At 39.4% G+C, this 14,590-nt stretch overlaps 1 protein-coding gene and 1 pseudogene across 7 annotated transcripts in view; one reads left to right on the top strand and one right to left on the bottom strand.

The window, feature by feature from the left end:
• The window catches only part of Ulk4 (unc-51 like kinase 4), a 623,492-nt gene that overhangs the window by 108,942 nt on the left and 499,960 nt on the right, over nucleotides 1–14,590 (bottom strand). For 6 of the 7 annotated variants that reach the window (XM_047532456.1, XM_047532457.1, XM_047532458.1 and 3 more), the window contains exon 36: nucleotides 5,473–5,658. In XM_047532456.1, coding sequence (XP_047388412.1) covers nucleotides 5,473–5,658 — 186 coding nt within the window. Of the gene's footprint in view, nucleotides 1–3,946; nucleotides 4,092–5,472; nucleotides 5,659–14,590 lie in introns of all 7 variants that reach the window. The other variant, XR_007105971.1, reaches the window with a different exon arrangement.
• Nucleotides 11,804–13,049, top strand: LOC124968896 (14-3-3 protein theta-like; annotated as a pseudogene).

The raw sequence follows: 14,590 nt of genomic DNA, 5'->3' as shown, positions 1-14,590 counted from the left end.
TTGTTAGGTTTTCCCCCAACATTCTCTGAATGTTCTAAATACAGACTAAGAAGAGCACCCTAGGGGCAAAACACATCCCAACCTCATTAGCAGAAATTAAACATCATGTTCTTCCTTAGTGAAAACCATGGTTTTGGAAAGTTACTGTCACAAGGTTGAGACTTTAAATAGAAATGTCAAGAACCCAGGGCTTTTTGTGATTCATAGGGAGGGGATGTGCCACCTTATTTCCCACAGTGCCTCACTAATAGCCAGGGTTTACCACTGATACGCTCATTACCTGGCCTGGGAAATCATGGGGCCCACATCTCTGAATCTATCCAAGTTCACTCAGCTTTGGGAACAGAAGGACACTCCTCCATCTGGGATTTAAGAGACGGCGCCACCAGTTGAGAACACGCTTCTCTTTAGAGGTGCTCCTGGCACAAGTGTACACTTAATGTCTGCTTTGAGGTGGTCCTTAGGTATCTTGTCTCTCCCTTCTTAACTTCTTACAACTAAGAGAACGCATTTATCAGGCCCCCTTAATGCAATTACTGACACCAGGTCATGAATCTAGATTGGCCCCTGTCTTGGTGGAATCTGGTTCCTCTGGTCCAGTGAGCCGAGACTGAGAGGTGGGTCTCCTCAAAGTCACAGGAAATCTTCACTAGCATTCCTTATGTCAGTCGAGTTTCTGTCCTCTATCTGTCTGCACATTCAATCTTATCCATTCCTCAAGAACTCAGCAGGGACACTGGAGAAGACAGAAGCATCAGTCTGTGGACTAACAATATGTCTTTTAAGGTCCTTCTGGGTCTGACCTGTGTGGCTGTGAAGCACTGACAGGGGCTCACAATATAGACTAAAGAGCAAATATGAATAATTGCCTATAAAAAATTATATTCTGTGGATGTTTCTTACTCGGCTCAATAGACACTAACTAAATACCCATTACGTGCCAGGTACCATGGTAAACCTTTGTTTCATAGTGAAGATAACTGCAGTTCAATTGAGATGATGCGACTACTGTTTTGTTTCAGAGATCAGGATTTCCTAATTCCAGTAACAATGTTCAAACTCCAAATGCTATTATGGCTCATATTTGGTAGCCCCTGGCCTTTCCTGGCCTATTTCTTATGTCTCTCCAATCTGGCTCCATGGATTTCTGGGCCTTTGTTCAGGAAGTGCTTCTTCCTTCTCCACATCCCTCTAAGCTCAGTTTAAAACATCACAACCTTGCCAACTTCCTCCCCAAAGGGACTGTTCTTGTGAAACTTTGCTGGCTCCTGCACTGCAGCACTGATTGCGTTCTACTCTGTAATTCAGTGGACTGTTTCTGAATCTGTCCTGGCAGAGATCCTTGAGGGCAGGGAGCGGGAAGAGCATACCTTACTGTTCTAGCATCTCCAGTGCAATGCTTTGCACACAGTAAAAACTTTAGTTATTATTTTCTCATGAAGAAAATGAATCTCTCAGGTGACTTCTAGATCAAAGTTCAGTCAAATTTGGCTTGATGAATACCTGCAAACTCCAAAGCAGTACTAAGAGCAGCTGTGTGGAGCCTGGGTACTTGGAAGGAGGATGGACTATGGGTAATTCAACTTGGGCTTAATACCAGCTATGCCATTTCCTAGCTGCTGGCCTTGGGAACACTGTTTCAGTTCACTGAGCCTCAGTTTGTTTGCTTAAATTTTTTTGTAGTTATAGATGGACAGCATACCTTCATTTTATTTGTTTATTTTTATGTGGTGCTAAGGATCGAACTCAGTGCCTCACATGTGCTAGGCAAGCACTCTGCCAGTGAGCTACAGCCCCAGTCTCTGAGCCTTAGTTTTTAACCTATAAAATAGTAATAGCCACTGGGGGTGATCTCTAGGATTGCTGGGAAGATAAAAATAAGACTATGTGTCAAAAGTCCTTATACAGGAACTAGCACTCGGTGAAAAGCAATGTCTGCTGACAAGTTTTTAAGGTAACATACTCAAGCTACAGTAAGGTTACATCATTACCCTGAAACAAGGGGAATGTGAAAGTGAGAACAGAGAGTAAGCCAACAGTTACAGAATAATGGCTGCCAAAGAATTAAAGACAGAGAGTAGCAGGATGAAGAGGAAGAGGAGTGGAATGAGTCCAAAAGTGTGTGAGCCTGTCACACTCTTCTTTGGGTGACCTGCTACTATTTCTCTCTAGAAGTACTCAGTTGAAATAGAACTGGGCTTCGGGATGGGCAAGTTCAAGGCCACAACTGAATCAGAGGGCCCCAGAATCTCCCACTGTGTGTTTTATATGACTTGAACCCAACATTGACTGACCTAGTAATTTAGAGAGCTCTTAGAAGATTCAAAGCACGTATCATAGATGGCTGGCCTGCGCACATTATGGGTATTCTTTTTGTTCTTTTTTTTTTTTTTTTTTTTTTTGGGTGCTGGGGATCGAACTTAGGGCCTTGTGCTTACAAGGCAAGCACTCTACTGACTGAGCCATCTCCCCAGCCCAACCTTATGAGTATTCTTGAACAGCTGATTTAGAAACATTAAGGGGTAAGAGTGACTTATAGGGGCATACTCCAGGAGACAGTAGGAAAAGCACATTTTGATACTTGGAAATAGCCAGTCTGTTTTTCTGGTTAAGCAAATAAACTATCATGAGAATTTCAAACCAGAATATTCTTGCACCTTGCTTTCTAGAAATTACACAGGAAATAAGCAAAAAGACAAACATTTGGTTCAAAAACATATTTGGTAGCAAAATCTGACCTGAACTCACATGGGTCCATGTGTGGTGTAGTCTTTATCACATGGTGTGAACATTCATACATTTTTTTGTGGAACTATGTGCTTGATAATGGCATTGTCTGAGTATTCCCCGTGGGTATCACAAACTGTGCAAGAATTATGCCAAATAAGACTTGAAACTTCTGAATTCCAACACAAATATAGTTCCAAGAGTTTCAAAGGAGGGATTGTGGATCTTTGCAAACTTGATCATATCAGACATTAGACCACATTTTCCAAACTTGTTATTTTCTATCAAATCAACACTTTTTGCTACCTCTACATGTCACCTGTATTATCATGCTTCCTAGTACAGTAGTTTCCACTCATCCATGTCAACTATGGTCCAAATACATTAAATGGAAAAGTTTTAATATGCACACTGGGCTGAGTGGCATGATGAAATCTTGTGCTATCATGCCTGGGACGTGAGCCACCCCCGCCTACCATATCCATGTGGTCTATGTGACCTGTTAGCCACTTGGCAGCAGTCTAGGATATTAGACCTACTGTTGCAGTACTGCACTGCTTGTGATCACATAGCCCTTATTTCACTGAATGATAGCCCCACAGTGAAGGAACAGTGATGCAATTCAGATGTGCCAAATAGAAGCCACCAAGTGCTTCCTTTCACATCATCCCAAGAGGAGAGGTGAATATAGTATAATAAGATATTTGGAGAAAGAGAACACATTCACATAACTTTTATCACAGTATATTTTATAATTGTTCTAAATTTTAATAATATTTAAATTATTAAATTTAAATGTTAATTATTAAATTAATTAAGCTAATATTTTACTGTACCTAATTTATAAATTAAACTTTATCACAGACAAGTATGTATAAGAAATACAGACATACATTTACAGGATTCAACACTGCCCATGGTTGTTGGCATCCACTGGGGGCACTGGAGAAGGAGGGACTACCACATAGCTTTCAGGTCCTTTTTTCCTTAAATAACAATTTTTTAAAAGAAATGCCTTATCTGCAAAAGTTGAAAGTCTGAGAGGTGTGCTCTGTTACAAAATGAAATTCTGATTGAATACATAGGTGTTAAAGACAGAGTAGACTAATTAGAACAAAAAAAAATTTTTTTTAATTTTTAAAAAGAATAGAATAAAACTGAGACTTTCGCCTCAAACTGTCAGGTCAAAAGAAAACTGAAAAAGGAATAACCACCTTACCGTATGACTCAGTGTCATCTGTGCCATGCTGGCAGACCATCTCTAAGATCCTATGCTTTGGGAAGCTGGCCTCGGCTGCCATCGTCCTGACACTCGGCTCACAACTGTACTGAGACGGTGAGTCTGTCTGGCCATGGGGACATGGCTGTACAAAAGCATAACGTAGCAGTTGAGAGGGGTCCTTGATTTCTCTCTCCTCTAGTTCTGTCACCCAAAACCTGTCAGCTGGATTCAGTGGTCACTTGCTGCAACTGTCTATTTATCAAATTGGCACAAAAGTAATTTCGGGTTTAACTCTCTGGAGCATCCACAGCCTCCACTTGGCAAGGGACACCTCAGAACAATAGGACCTGGATGTGAACAGACTGATCAATGAGATGACAGACAGAACTCCCATCCTTTATTAACTATACTAGCCATGGTAAGAAATGGCCTTCAAAATTGGTAGAGAAAGATCTATTGTAGAAAGAAAGTTAAGTCAGTACTCAAAAGTACTTTCAAATAGATATCATCTATACATATTTTTAAAAAATAAAATAAATTGGACAGAAGGGAGAATTCTTCCTTAGAGTAGCAAGCTGGCCGCTGGAAATGTTGGGGGTTAGAAATCTCCATTTTATAACCATTACAAAATTAAAATAGGACTTGCACATTGTTTAAATCAAGGGATCAAAATTAACATCACCAGTAAGGGGTAAATATCTTGAGCCTCTGGATGTGCTGGACTAAAAATATCACTACTGAGGTATTCATGAATTGAATCATGAGGAAACATTAGATGGACCCAAACTGAAGGCGATATTGTATAATATCAGCCTATATTCTTCAAAAATGTCACAAAAGACAAAGAAAGGCTGTTAGGTTATTCGAGATTAAAATACACAATCCTGGTCAGATGTGATGGCCACATGCCTGCAATCCCAGCAACTGCAGAGGCTGAGGCAGGAGGATAGAAATTTTGAGACGAGCCTCAACAACTTAGTGAAGTCCTCAGCAACTAAGTGAGGAGATCCTGTCTCAAAATAAAAAATAACTAATTCACTGGAAGAGTGTCCTTGGGTTCAATTCCCAGTACCACAACAAAAATAAAAACAAAATATACAATCCTGGACTGTATTTAATATTAGAAAATATATATAAATTATTAGGACAGTTGACAGAATTGGATTTCAGATTAGTCATACAGATATCAGAATAGTAAAAGAATTGAATCAATGTTAAATTTCCTGATTTTGATAACTACCACTATAGTTGAGAGAATATATTTTTCAAAAAGGAAATGTATGCTATATATTAATGAGAATGAAGGCAACCTCTAAATTACTCTCAAGCAGTTCATGAAAAAATGTGTATGTATGGAAATAGAACATGATCAATATTAAAAATAGAGGACTATGGGGAAAGATAAGTGGGAGTTGTTTTACCACTCTTCCAACTTTTCTGGAAATTTGAAATGAGGTCTACTCCCTGTTTACATCGCTGACAGGGAAGCCACCATCATACTCTAGGTTTCCATGTGGACTCACCATCCTTCTGAGAATCCTCAGCAGAAGCTTCTGCTCCTTCGGATCCTCCTTGGATGCCAGCAAATCAGCAAAACTTTCCACATTTTCGGGGGACAGGCTGTCTGGGTTTTCCCCTCCATATAGCTGAACCAGTATAGACAGACACTTGGATGACAACTCAAAAATTTCAGGATCCTCACTAGGAAGCTGAAAATTAACAAAGAGGATAATTTAAATTCCAATGAAGATAATGTCAGTGTTCCCCCCAAAATACAGTAAAATTTGGTTTAGTAATGAGAACATCTGTCTGAGCAGAAAGCTTGACAACTTCAATATTTTTTTGAATGAATCTATTTTAAAGTTAAATGGTAGCTCAAACAAAGCGAACAGCATAAATTCAGAAGATCCCGTAGTCCTTTTTTTTTTCACCCATAGAAAAAAAATGGGCAGAACTAGCAGATGATGGAGATATACATGCACATCTGGCATATGCATGTATTCACCTATATTTAAGGGGGGTTGTTGATGGAGTTTTCAGAAGCAAGTTCCTTTAGATTCGTATTCACCTGTAACTTACTTAGGGAAAATTCCCTTTCTAGAGAATATTAAGGAATATTTTGGCCTTTCCTGAATCCAAATCATAATTGATTCAACAGAGGGGAGATACAGCATTGTTTCTATATACACTAAAAGATACAACATGAACTCTTATGACATAGGATACAGTAATATATTGGTGAGTGCTCACTGGGTACTGGGAAAAAAATGGATTCTCTTGTTGTTGGGTGGAATGTTCTATATATGTCATTTATATCCCCTTGGGTGGTTGTATTGTTCAATTTTCCAATATTTTTTATAATTCTAGGTCTTGTTGCTCCATCTCACCCCAATTAGAATTCTATTATCAAGAATACAAGCAATAATAGTATTGGCAACGATGTGGGGGAAAAGGTACACTCAAACATTGCTGGTGGGGTGGAAAGCAGCATGGAGATTCCTCAGAAGACTTGGAATGAAACTACTATTTGACCCAGATATCCCACTCCTTGGCCTGAACCCAAAGGACTTAAAATCAGCATACTACAGTGATGCAGCCACATCAATGTTTATAATAGCTCAATTCACAATAGCTAGATTGTGGAACCAACCTAGATGCCCTTCAATAGATGAATGGATAAAGAAACTGGTATACATACACAATGGAATATTATACAGGCATAAAGAAGAATAAAATTATAGCATTTGCAGGTAAATGGATGGAGTTGGAGGATATCATGCTAAGTGAAATAAGTCAATCCCAAAAAACCAAAGGCCAAATGATTTATCTGATAAGTAGATGATGATATATAATGGGGGAAGGGGATAAGGGAAGAATGGAGGCAAGATGGATTGTGTAAAGGGAAATGAGAGGTGGGGAAAGGGCGAGGGAAGGAAAGATATTGGAATGATACAATGTATGATTTCACAAATGGTGAGACTCTACTTCATGTACAACCAGAGAAATGAAAGTTGCACCCCATTTGTGTACAATGAATCAAAAAAAAATATTTTTAAAGCAGTGGGCTCTGAAGTCTCCAACTACCACTGTTGATTTATCTACTTATTTTTTTAGCTCTGTCATTTTTTGTGAGCAAGTTTTGTGAGTTTCTCATTCTTCTTCTTTTCTCCACCCTCCCCACTTCCCCCTCCCCTGATATACACATATATCTTTACCTTCCTTTAGGTTACTTGAATCTTTGTTCTTTCTTTTCCATGATAATGATTAATGTTTCTTTTACTCCCTACATTAGTTTCCTGGGGCTGACATAACAAATTACCACAAACTGGGTGGCATAAATAACAAAAATTTTTCACAGGAGCTCTGGGTGCTAGAAATCAAACTCCTTCTGAAGCTCATAAGGAACCTTCCTTTGCTTCTTTGTAGTATCCAGTGATTTACTGGCAACATTTGGTATTCCTCAGTGGGAAACTGCATAATTCCAATCTCTGCCTTAATTATCATATAGCATATCTTTGTACAACTGGTTCTTCACCTGATCATCTATTTTAAAAGGACACCAGTCATTTTGGATTAGGGACCCACTCCACTCAAGTATGACCTCACCTTAACAAATTACATATGGAATAACATGATCGCCAAATAAGCTACCTTCCGAGGTACTGGGAGTTAGATCTTCAACATTTAATCAGGGTCACAGTTCAACTCATAACCTCTCCTACCAACTTTGCTTCTTATATAAAGAACCATTTTCTTTTTTACATTGGTCTTTCTTCTTCTTGCTGTTAGGTTTCCCCAAGTGTCTAGTATCTTCAGTTTTCTATTTTACGAGTGAAAGATCAGGTAGACTTTTGTAGGCAGCTGGCTTGGACTCCTCTGCATTTGTATATGCCTGTTGATTTAAGTGGACTCTACTGTCTATCCTATTTGTATCTCTTTTCCTCAAACTTCCCAGTGCTTCCTTCCTAGGCTGTCTCCCACATTAGAAATCACCTCAGATAGTTAGTTCACCCTATTTACAGTGAAGTTGCTGAATTATGGTGCTGGAATAGAGCAGAGCAACATAGAAAAGGGAAGGGGCCTGACGGTCCTGACTGTTCATCTCCCATTAGCCTGGTAAGTGCCTACTGCCTCTATCAGTCATTCACCTCACTCTGAGTTTATGGATCTTCTACAGCTGTTCCTACCTTCTGGTTAGTGTTCTCCTACATCCATTCTGGGTGATAGGTTTACTCACTATTCCACTTCAGTTCCATAGACTTTTTATCATCTACTACTAGCACTTTCTTTTCCCCCATTATCTTTTTCTCTGTTCTCCTAGCACTGAAAGATACATTTAATCCTTCTGGAGTTTTTTGTGTTATTTTTGTAGTTGATGAGATAGACACACACTCAGACTCATTCCAATCTACTCTAACATTCTTCATTTTCTAGTTAATTTTGCTTTATTGTTCAAATAACTGGAGGATGTCTATCATAATATTCTCAAAAGTTATTTTCTAGATCTTGTAAATTTGAAGATGTCTGCCTTTTGTTTTTGTATAAAAGCATTATGCAAGGTTGGGAGTACAGCTCAGCGGTGGAACACTTGTCTAGCTTCTGTGAGGCCCTGAGTTCAACCTGCAGTACCGCAAAAACTATATTGTGCAGGCATAAAAATTTCCATATTCTAAGAATAACAAGGAAAGAACATACTCAACTGCCTGACAAAGAAACCAGCAGACAGTGAAGCAATAGCTCTAAAGATACTAGATATCAGTTCTCTGGAGTCTGCCGTTTTTTGGATCCATCTCATGCTCGCTTTCCTATGCTCAGGGGGCCGGGTTGCTGGGTCATGCAGGTCCTAGAAGATCTGCAGGGAGAAGACCAGGTGCCCTGATGCCCAGAAAATGCTCAAACATGGGAAAACTCAGGCTCTACCACTTACTGGATGTTGGACGATATGTTGTCATAAAAGACAAAACAAACAAGATCTCTGCATCAACCCCGACTTGAGAGGCATCTACCTAATCTGAATGGACGAAACACCTGTCACCACTTCCCATTCGGTCCTGACTTAGACTGGAGAGAAGGGAATTTGAGAGCCAATAACTACTAGCTTCAGATCCAGGCCGGTCCAGCCGGCAGCTTAGTGAGAAACTCAAAATCAGCCCTTGTTCTCTTTAAGGGGTGCACAAGAAGAAATAGAAAGGACAGTGTCGCATAGGCAGTAGATAATCATTCTTGCAACAGCTTTGATTACTTCAGCAGAAATAACGCCTTCGTTTTTCATTAAGATTTTGTTTCTTTTTTCTTTTCCTCCTTTTCTTGCTTTTCCACTGAGCTTGAGTGTGAACACGTGTGTGGGGGGGTGTGTCTAGCCTGTTTAATTGGCTTGTGAGTATATGTGTTCATTTTTACCACTCTTCTTTTTTCTTCTTCCTTTTAATATTTTTTTCCTTTCCTCAAAAACTTGTTACTTTGTCTTGTTTTGACTCTAGAGAGGTGGAGTTTTTTTGTTTGAAGGTTTGGTTTGATTTTTTTCTTTTGGCTCTTGTTTTTGTTTCTCATATTACTACTTCTCTCCTCTCCCCACTTTAACAGGCAAATTCCCTTGCTTGTTTCTTCCCCTTTCTCTCTAGTTAATTTCTTTTAATTATTTTTTATTACTCCTTCTTTACAGCAATCACTTACTCCCTTTCTCCTGCTTGACAGTTGTTTGCCTTTTGAATCTTTTAAACTTTCTTTTACCTTCCTATCCTATTTTCTTTTCTCTTAACAAACTTTAATTTACTATCTTTAAGAATGTTCATGTTATTGCAGTTATTAGTATTGAGGAGGTCACAGCTGACACCCACTGCTTACTTTAATGTTAGACCTAGTTGACAGCTGTTTATTGCTATTGCTGTTGTTAAATGGTGACCCCACCATTCCTTTTTGTGGTAATTAATGGTGTATGTAGGCACTGGACATTTATTCTAATGTGGTATATTGATCATTATTGTTGCTACTGGTGCTTGTTTCTCTTTTTCTGAGAGTGGCTAGGAAGCAAGAGATCCACTACAAGTTCATAGGGTAGAGACTCTGTAGCTGAACCTACAACTCGGCAAAGTAACATTCGTACCTTCCTCCACTCACAAACTAACCCATTCAAGCTTCAATAATACTTTAACACACAGAATAGGGGAAAGAAAAACCCAAAACCAAAGACTAGTTCCTAAGTAAAAATAACTAGAGGGAAACATAAGGTCCCACTCTTGGACATTTATTTCTACAGCAAAATCAGAGAAAAAAATTACAAAAAGGAGGTTATAAAACCCATAGCATTACAGCAGTTTGAAAAGAGTGAATTAATTCAGCAGTTCAGCAGTGAACCAACAGGCATTGGTGATGGAAACTAACTCTTGAAATAAATTGAACTTATGTGATGAAGCTAAGAGAAATCAACATGGGGACTTATTACAAAAGGGACAACTACATGCCAAAGAATGTCCTCAAAAAATAGGAAATCCATCTCAACAAATGTGCAAGTCCAAGACCTCTGAAACATGAGGATACAAACAAGTCTCCTCGTCAAAGATACAATCCTCCAACAAGGGATAACACACAGAAGGTGACAAAATCCAAAGAAAGACTTTGAAAAATTGCTTATTAAAAGGATTAATGAGTTAAAAAAGATCTAAGAAATTAATTAAGAAAGGAACTAAGAGAGCAATTACAGGAGGTAAAAGACCATTTCAACAAAGAAACAGAAATTCTGAAAAGGAACCACTTAGAACTGGAAAGATACAATAAATGAAATTAAAAATTCACTTGATAGCATCACCAACAGACTAGATTACATAGAAAGCAGAACCTTAGGCCTTGAAGATGTGGTATTTGAGCCAGAACATGCAGTAGATAGTAAAGAAAAATACCATGTTCAGAATATACAAGAACTCTGGACAAGATTAAGAGACCTAACTTAAGAATCATTGGGATAAGAAAGGGCATAGAAAGAGTGACTAATGGTATTAAGAAACTTTTCAGTGAGATAATGTCAAAATTTTTCACATCTTAGAAATGAGAGGGTCAACCATATACAGGATGCATACAGAATCCCAAAAAGACAAGATAAAAAAGAACTTCTTCTAGGCACATCATAATCAAAATGCCTAACATAGAGGATGATAGAATATCAAAAGCCAAAGAGAGAAAAATCAAATCACTTTTAGATAAAGACCAATATGACTCACTTTAGACATCTCAACTCAGAAGCTAAAAGTCAAAGGGGGCTTGTAATGAGATAATCCAAGCTCTGAAAGAAAACAATCACCAACCAAGGATGCTATACTCAGCAAAGCTATCATTCACAATTGCATAAGAAATAAGAACTTTCCATGATGAAAATAAAATAATTCATGACTACAGAAAAAACTTCAAGAAATACAACAGAAAGAACTCAAACCTCATAGTTCTCAAATGGTTGAAGCTCTCCAGAGGAGCAATTAAGCAAATGAAAGTTAAGAACAAGTTAAATCTATGAAATATACCAAAATGATTAGAAACAGTAAACATTTCTCCATAATAACTTGAATCTCAAGTCTCCAATTAAAAGAAACAGATTGTAAGGAATGGATTAAAAAACAAGACCCAAATATATGCTACTTGCAACAGACTCATCTTATATGCAATGATTATCAATAGGATGAAACTAAAAGTGTGGAAAAACATCTTCCATGCAAATGGAGTCTGAAAACAAGCAGAAGCAGCTATTCTCTTATTTGACAAAGGAGATTTCAAGCACAAATTAATCAGAAAAGACAAGACTACTAAATACTATTAAAGGGTATAAACCAACAAGAAGATAAAATAATAGGAAATATTTATGCTACGATGTTGGCACACCTAATTCATAAAACATTTCTTAACTTCAAGTTCCAGATAGACTCCAGTACAATAATACTTGGTGATTTCAACACATCTCCTCTAAACAAGAGACAGGTCATTCGGACAAATTCAATAAAGATGCTTCTCACCTAAATGAAACTATAAATCAAATGGACCTTACAGACATCTATGGAATATTTTACCCAAAACAGCTGAATATACTCTCTCCTCAGTAACACATAAAATCTTTTGCAAAACAGATTGTATTTTAGGACTCAAAGCAAGTTTTAGCAAATACAGACAAAACGAGTATTATTTCAAGCAACTTATCAGATTATAATGGAATAAAACTAGAAATCAACAGCAAGAAAATTTTAGAAACCACATAAACATATGGAGATTGGTGGTGGGACTCACGTCGGGCTAGAGGAGAGGAGAGGCTCTTGAGGAAGAGAACTCCTAATCCGGGTGGCAATTGCCCTCATTTGCCTTGCCCTTGGTCCCAGCCCCTGCCGTGGAGAAAATCAAGCTGATCCAGAAGGCCAAACTGCCTAAGCAGGTCAAGCACTATGACAACATGGTCACCTGTATGAAGGTTGTGTCCAAGCAGAGCACTGAGTTATCCAACAAGGAGCACAACCTGCTCTCAGTGGTGTACAAGAACATGGTTGGAGGCCACAGGTCTGCCTGTACAGTCATCTCAAGCATCCATCAGAATACCAACACCTCCCACAAGAAGTTGAAGCAGATTAAGTACTATCAGGAGAAAGTGTAGTTGGAGCTGAGGTCCATTTGCACCATGGCTGTGGACTTGTTTGCCTAACTATTTAATAGCCAATGCAACTAATGTAGAGAGTAAGACCTTCTATCTGAAAAAGAAGGGAGATTACTTCTGGTACCTTGCTGAAATTCCATGTAGTGATGATTAGAAATAAACAATAGATAATTCCCAAGAAGCTTACCAAGAGGCATTTGATATAATCAAGAAAGAGATGTAACCCACATACCCAATCTGCCTGGGCTGGCTCTTAACATTTCTGTATTTTACCATAAGATCCGTAATAAACCAGAGCTTGTCTGCATACTGGCCGAAATGGCTTTTGATGAAGCCGCTACAGAACTTGATACACTGAATGAAGACTCATAAAAGGATAGCACCCTCATCATGCAGTTGCTTAGAGAAAATGTGAAATCCTAGACATCAGACAGTGCAGGAGAAGAATGTGATGCAGCAGACAGGGCTGAAAACTAAATGCAAACAGGGTGTCATCCTCTTTCTCTCAAGAAACCTTTTTACACATCTCCATTCCTTATTCCACTTGGATTTTCTATAGCAAATAAACCCACTCATATGTATGGAATCAACTGCTTATAGTCTTTTCATGCGGCAGCTCTGGGAAAACTCCATTCCTTGATTTGTGTTTGTCTTGGACTTCCTGGTGTGCAGTTACTGCTGTAGAAAAGCATTAATAGCTTAATTCCATATAAACATAAATAACTTCCAAACACTTAGTAGTAAAAATGTATTTGAACCAATTCTACAAGTGACTGTGTTTTGTATAAATGTGAAGATAAGAAAATGTAGATAATTATGATTTTAAGAGTGTTCTCCATAACCTCTTAATTTCTGCATTCCCTTCCTTATTCTTCTTTGAGGGTTTCCTTTCAGTAAGCAATCTTTTCATATTCTTACTGTATTTCATTTTAGTAGGAATCCAGAAGTATTAGATTGAATGAGAAAGCACTTGACACTTCCAGGCAGAAGGTCACAAATTGAAATGCTTCCTGTATATCACATGTTGTGGAGGTCATGTCTATCTGTGATAATTGTTGGGACTAATGTCATGTTAACTAACTCAGGCTGACTCCTTACTTCCTGGTGGGTGAACAGGATCAGGGCCTCAAAGGCGGTTTCAAGGATTGGTGATGATAAATCTGACCACTATCAGGGATTGGTTAACAACAGTGATCAGCTCGTGCTTGCCATATAGTCCTATGGGACTCTCACCTGCGTGAACCTCCCATGCCTTGCTGACCTTTAAGCTGATTGGTCCTCACCTAGACCCCACCCTACATAAAAGCTGTGTGACTTCCTCAATAAATGAGTTCCTGCTGTGACTGGTCTCCCTGATGCGTCTGATTGTCCTCCTCCCGGAGGGCTGGGAGCGGGCGGTCAGTCGGCCCTACCTATCCCGGTCTGATCTTGTTGGGGAGTGTCCCCTTCCCTTGTCGCTGGTCGAGAAGAGCAAGGGGGCTTAAGACCCCGACATCTGGAGCCCAACGTGGGGCCCCTCAAGGCTGATCCACAGCCAAAGCGAAGAGGCAGCTTCGAAACCGAAAGTACCAGCAGATCGGGCCAAGCGAGTTCCAAGGTAAGGGCATCCCTGAAAAGATGGGGCAAACACACACCACACATGGTGACCCTGCGCTCTCAGCTCTTAGACTCGTGCTGAAGAGCAGGGGCCTTGAGTGGTCTGATACACAGGCGGAAAAAGCCTGGGACACCTTTACTCAGGTGGCCCCTTGGCTTCCTGCCACTAATCTTTTTGACTGGTCCACGTGGGATCGTGTAGAACAACTTGTTAGGAAGAGGGAAATCAATTTAGGGGAGGGTCCCCCATTGGGAGTCAACCCTATATTATCCGCCCTTAAGGCCTGCTTCTCTCCAGGACCTCCCAAAGGGGGCTCCAAGTTTCCCCGCAAAGAGCCGCCGCCTAAAGAACCATCAGCTCCTCGGGTTGCATCTCCTTCCAGAAACTTGCCACATAGTAAACAACGTTGGGAGACCTTTAA

This window comes from Sciurus carolinensis, chromosome 17 (assembly GCF_902686445.1).
Source record: "Sciurus carolinensis chromosome 17, mSciCar1.2, whole genome shotgun sequence".
Taxonomy (NCBI): Eukaryota; Metazoa; Chordata; class Mammalia; order Rodentia; family Sciuridae; genus Sciurus; species Sciurus carolinensis.
This window is presented reverse-complemented; position numbering and strand designations above follow the sequence as displayed.